The sequence below is a fragment of the Polistes canadensis genome, unplaced genomic scaffold (genome assembly GCF_001313835.1).
Source record: "Polistes canadensis isolate GaletaPanama2010 unplaced genomic scaffold, ASM131383v1 scaffold_166, whole genome shotgun sequence".
Lineage (NCBI taxonomy): Eukaryota > Metazoa > Arthropoda > Insecta > Hymenoptera > Vespidae > Polistes > Polistes canadensis.
The window spans coordinates 262992-268838 of record NW_014569713.1 but is presented as its reverse complement, the minus strand read 5'-3'; the positions used below and the strand labels follow the sequence as shown (position 1 = coordinate 268838).

At 32.4% G+C, this 5847-nt stretch overlaps 2 protein-coding genes across 3 annotated transcripts in view; one reads left to right on the top strand and one right to left on the bottom strand.

Moving 5' to 3' along the window:
* Positions 1–5847, bottom strand: part of LOC106789157 (phytanoyl-CoA dioxygenase, peroxisomal-like) — a 32130-nt gene that overhangs the window by 25906 nt on the left and 377 nt on the right. The window contains exon 1 of one of the 2 annotated variants that reach the window (XM_014753128.1): positions 4370–4439. The exons of the other annotated variant lie outside the window; for it this stretch is intronic. The gene's annotated coding sequence lies outside the window, so the exon portion shown is untranslated. Of the gene's footprint in view, positions 1–4369; positions 4440–5847 lie in introns of those variants that run through there. 2 annotated transcript variants of the gene reach the window in all.
* LOC106789154 (gamma-glutamyltranspeptidase 1-like) overlaps positions 4568–5847 on the top strand; it is a 5227-nt gene continuing 3947 nt past the window's right edge. The window contains exons 1-2 of the mRNA XM_014753120.1: positions 4568–4818; positions 5295–5503. Of these exons, the coding sequence (XP_014608606.1) occupies positions 4786–4818; positions 5295–5503 (242 nt within the window). The 5' untranslated portion in view covers positions 4568–4785. The remainder of the gene's footprint in view (positions 4819–5294; positions 5504–5847) is intronic.

Here is a 5847-nt window from a genome sequence, read left to right as displayed (position 1 = left end):
GTATGGTTGTGTGTGTCTGTGCCCGAGAATGTATTCTTTCAACGTTGTTTAAATAGTAATTTGATATTCTATAGAATATCAAAGTATTATGTTCGATGCCTAGGAAAAACTGGAAGAATTCTTCTGTTTCCGACTTCATCGGAAGGCTCTTTGCATTGATGAGAATGCCGAGGAATTACCAGCAATGGCGGATATCCGGCTATGACGGTAACATATATATATATATATGTATATATATTCCAATTTTTTTTTCTCCCCCCACAGAGTATTGGTTGAAGGGGAGTTAGGGTAAATAAAGCTTTGACTTTTATTGACTTTCTCGAAATAAGGAAGCTACCGTAGGTTTTTTTATGAAGCCGCGAGATAGAGGGAGAGAGAAATAGGAATCTGTGGGTCGGGGTTTTAAAAGGACTCGAGGTACCAAGAGGTACGGGCTCTTGGTTCATTGCAAGTGGTTCATTATTCTCGTTTTCCCTAATGGCTTCCCTCGGAGCTATTATTCGTTGCAATTATCTCGCCGTACTCAACGAATCGAAGCCGTCTCTCTCGGTTAAACGCACGACATGTCCAAATCTTTAAAAAACGTCACCAAAATTTAACAAAATACAACTTTTAACCATAAAGATTCTTTTAGTCGAGTCAGTAAGATCTTTTCCAATCGTTTTATTATAAACAAGTGCTATATACACATTTGTTAAACAATTGTTTTTTGTTTTCTTTTATTTAAATTATCTTTAATTTTGTTTTTAAACAAAAACAAATTGAGATTCGTAAATAGGGACTTGGAAAATCTTTAAATACTGATTTTTATAGGATTCAATCGATTTCTAATGATAATGTCAGCCATTTTCAGTCCGCCATTGTTCTTTTCATAAAGTAATACCTTATTCGTAATGAACGATCTCAAAAATTCCAATATACTTATTTTAAAAAAGATCGAATCCATTTGTAATTACAAAAAAACAAGTCTGTTATTTTCGGTTAGTCATTTTATTTGTCAAGAAAATAAATTGAGATTAATAATGATTCAACGATTTTCGATAACCTCAAATATTAATTTGCCAAGCAAAACTATTACTTCTATATGCGACCCTTAAATATACATATTTTATTTACATTTTAAATTCGCTTTAAAATAAATTTAAATAATCGAATTACATATATCGAAACAAATAATTAATAATAATAGAGAAATATTGAGCAGATTTGACATAACCTATATTTTTGTTAATATTGACGAGTATGAAAATACTTGAATTTTCTCGAAACAAAAGAAAATAAATATGTGTAACCACTTTTCAAATAAATCATATTCATTTGAGTAGAAAAACAAATGTGTTATTTGATTTTCGAATGTGGCAGACAATGAGAACGATCTCTGGGGGAAGGAAACAGACGAGTAGAGATGAGTAGATGATAGGTATTGGCAGATAGGCAGGTAGGCAGGTAAAAAGGTAAGCTGGTAGCCTGTAGGATAAAGGAAGAAGGATCGTCGTTCGATATACCTCTCTTACTCAGAGATATTACCTGCATCTATATGAGGGTATCCACTGTCGCCAAACGATGAACCGGTTCAGTGTGGCGCAGACATTTGGGACGATCGTACGCATTTCGAGAAAGTGCTATGCTCGATCGTGCCACTCGCAATTCCTATAATAAACCTATATAACAATTTTTTCGTTTGTCCGAGATACAAAAGAAGAAAAACGAGAGATCAAGTGGAACGAAAAGAAGAAAAAGAAGAAGAAGAAGAATAATTGAAACGGTAGAATAAGTTTGTCAATTTGTTTTGTTCATTTCTTTTTTTGTTTTTTGCTTTTTTTGTTTCTAAATATCATATCGAATCACGCTTCGTTTATTTGATTTTATCATCATCTAAAACGTTTCATATTTTTTTCTTTTATACAAATCCCTATAAGTAGTAATATTTCATCGACGAATCGGTAAGAAAAATTATATTTCAATAATATATCGGTAATTGCATTTCATTTATTATGATTTTGTATTTTTCTTTCATTCAGAACTCGTCTAATCGTAATAATAATATTTTTGGCATTTTCTTTTTCCCTGTCTGTCCGTACGTCTCTCTCTCTCTCTCTCTCTCTCTCTCTCTCTCTCTGTCTCTCTATCTCTCTCTCTCTCTCTCTCTCTCTTACGAATAATAATCTCGGAAACCGATCCGAAGGCGTTAAAACGTGAACGTTATGTTTTATAAAAGTTAAAATCATCATTCATTAAAGTGTAGAATTCAATAAAATCGTGGAAACCGACGAATAAATACGTCTGAATGTTCGTCTTTCGAAATGGAATTGAGAATTTTGAGAGACGATTGGACGTATTTTTTTTAAGTGAACCAACCAAAGACTTCTCGTTCGAGAAGAAGCTTAGGAAAAGAAGAAGAAGAAGAAGAAGAATAATAATAATAATAAAAAGAAAAAGAAGAAGAAAATAAAGAAGATGGCAAGAAGGAGCAGCCTTATGTGTACATTCGAACCACCTCAAGAGCCAAGGTAACCGAAGCTCTACGATATTTCTATTCTTTTTTATGAGCTTTACTTTATTCTATTTTTAATTTGTCGAACGCGTAATGGTAATATTACGTATACGATTTTTTTTATCGTACCAACTATTATTTTTCTTTCTTTTTCGTTTAAAATATTCGTCGTTGTATTAGGATAAAATCGAAATGTTCGTGCGTTTAATTATCTTACGTATATTGTCATTAACTTTCACAATGAATTGTTGTTTTTTTCTTCTTTTTTTTTTTTCTCGATAAAATTTACTTCGAAATTGGTTAATTTAAAAACTTACGAACTTTTGATTCACCTTTATAATAATAATAATAATAAATCGCGTTTAAAAAAGAACAAGAAAATAATTAACCAATTAAATTACCAATCTATATATATTTACAATTAATCAAAGATCCAAGCTCCGTATAAATACTTTTGATCGATCTCAATTTGGGGCAGAGACTAGCAAACGAGAAAATATCGAACGAAATCGAGGGCAATAAAAGAGTTATCGTCGTACCCTTTGCTTCCAATGACTACCTTTTTCCACTGACTTATTACAAGATACGATAGGGTAACGTGAAATGATGTTACGTAAGCAATTTATAAGTATTTACATTAGAAGATATTTTCCTTTTCCATTTATTTTATATATTCTATACGAATGATCATTGACTATTAAAACAAATCCACGTGAGTGAATTTATATTGTATATTATATGTCTAGAAAAAGTCTATTTTATTCTCTCTCCCTCTCTCTCTGTCTCTATCTATTTATTTATCCATCACTTTCTTTCTCTTAATCTAAACCGGTTCTTCATTTTAATAGTAAAGAAAAGAGAAAGTAAGGACAACGAAATGGCGGTAAAAAAAAGAAAATGGCGAATGTGGGACCAGTTAGAATCTTTGAAAGTGAAAATAATAAATATGATTAATAAAAAGAGGAGGAGGAGGAGGAGGAGGAGGGAATTATTTTAACAGGCACGTCACGAACGAGAAACTGTCGTGATACGTTCGTGGTACGTTCCTACAGGTTGACGAACCCGCATTCTTTTTTCTCCCTCTTGTCTCTCTCCTTCTCTATCCCTCTCTCTCTCTCTCTCTCTCTTTTTCCTTGACGAAGAACATAAAGGCCCTCCCCCTCCCCCCCCCATGTACTTTAGTTTCATATCGTGAATCGTTCGTGACAATGACGAGGAGAATAGAATTTTTCGGTTACGAATACCATTGATTTGCATTATTCTTGTCATTTCCGATTCCGTTTTGTATCAACGACGCGTATTATTTCACGAGCGTGTATTTTTGTATCCATTTTTTTTTCTGTTTGCTATTCTTTTTCTTACTTACTTACTTACTTACTTACTTACTTACTTATTTTTGTTTTACACTTTTATTAATGTCAATTGAAACCATTGACTTATATCAAGAGGAGGAGAAGGAGAAGGGAGTTTAATTATTTAAAACGAATATTAAACATTTATGATCGAATCATTTCAACGTGTAATATATAAATTGTCATTCGATCGATCACTATTTCTTTTTTTTCTTTTTTTTCAAACTTTAATCTTATTGTTAGATCGAAGATTATGACACGACGAAAAAAGATCGATAAGTTACAATAAAGAAAGAAGAAAATTTCATTAACTTTCGTTCGTTCGTTCGTTCGTTCGTTCGACGAAATTTAATTATCTGGTTTTACCGTTAATTAACCGGTAACTCGTTTTATATATATATACAAATATGTACATATAGTATGTAAATATAAAACAATATTGTATGTAATATGTATATATACAGTACTGTATAGATATGTGCATATATATTTAAATAAAAAATATATTATTCTTTGGATATACCTCGTGGGCGTTTTCATCAACGCCTTCTGTCGTCTTCTAAGGACGTCCTCGAGGTCGTCCTCGAAGATGACAATAGCAGATAAGCTGCAATGCAAGGACAGACGTACGCATGCTCGGTTCGATTTTTCACGGTCAGCTGATAATCTCTCTCTCTCTCTCTCTTTCTCTCTCCTGTCTGTCTGTCTGTCTGTCTTTCTCTCTTCTAGGTCAGTAGATATTTTCGAACACCACGCCGTAGGTAACTACTACAGTTAGTTCAAGTTATACCCTTTTGCTCGTGAAAGATTTTCCTTTTTAGTGTCCGTACTCCATTTTGATAAATTTGAATTCGTCGATATGAAACGACGACGAAGACGACGAAATTATTTAATGAAATGTCAACGAGTTGGATAAATTCAGTTGGAACGTATACGTGAATGCAGTGCTTCGAGAGAAAACGAGGATTTCGAGTAAGTTCTCGTTTAATCGAGATGTCGTCGATAATATTCCTCGATTTATCGCGACCTAACCGTCCGGTATAAATATATTATAATATCAGGATTAATTCATTCTTTTTTTTCTTTTTCTTCTAAGGTATTATAAATAGGAAAATAAATGATTGTTATTATCATTTTAACGAAAATTCGTATTTCCAAACAAATCCACCATTTTATTATTAAAAATAAACTCGATAGTTGGAGGAAACCTTCCAATAGACGAACGTTAAGTTTTGGCGCGTAATTTGAATGAACGAATGAGAATCATTGGAACGAATGTTTTGGATAAAAACGTATATATTACTGGACGGTATGATCGCTTCTCAATGCCCCTCTCCATTTCTATTTCTCTATTTTTCCTTTTCTTATTACTTTACGCAAGAATCTAATGTCATTTTTTCTCTTTTTTTTTTCTTCCTCTTCTTCTTTCTTTTCGAATTTTCGTATAGAGAAAAACGATGAGTTCAACTGCGTCATCCAGTACTGCATCTCTTTGCATAAATGTAAACGATAATAATCGACGATACTCGACCGACGATAATAGATGCAATTATCAAGAATTGGAAAACACCGGGACGGCTCGACTTTTACCCGATTGCCGGAACGACAATTCACGTGAAAAATCTAAAGGATTCTTCGATAATTTACGCGTTGACACGTGAGTCACGCTCTTATTTTTGTTTGTTCTTTCGAAAAATTTCTTCTTATTACTTTACAATCCTATTTTGTTGTTTTTCTTTTTTTTTTAATTTATTTACGAAAAATTTAATATATTTTTTCGTAGTTTTAATCCCATAATATCATCCATAAATATCGATAATTTCAAGTTCTATATTGTCGACGGTAGTTGAAATCAATTCGATGTCGACAAAGTCCAAGCAAATATATATATAATCAAAACATTCAATTCCTTTTTATTATGCGATACGACGCTACACTGGTTCTAAGCTGTTGTATTTGTAGAATCAAACCTTAGACACACTGTATATATATATATATATA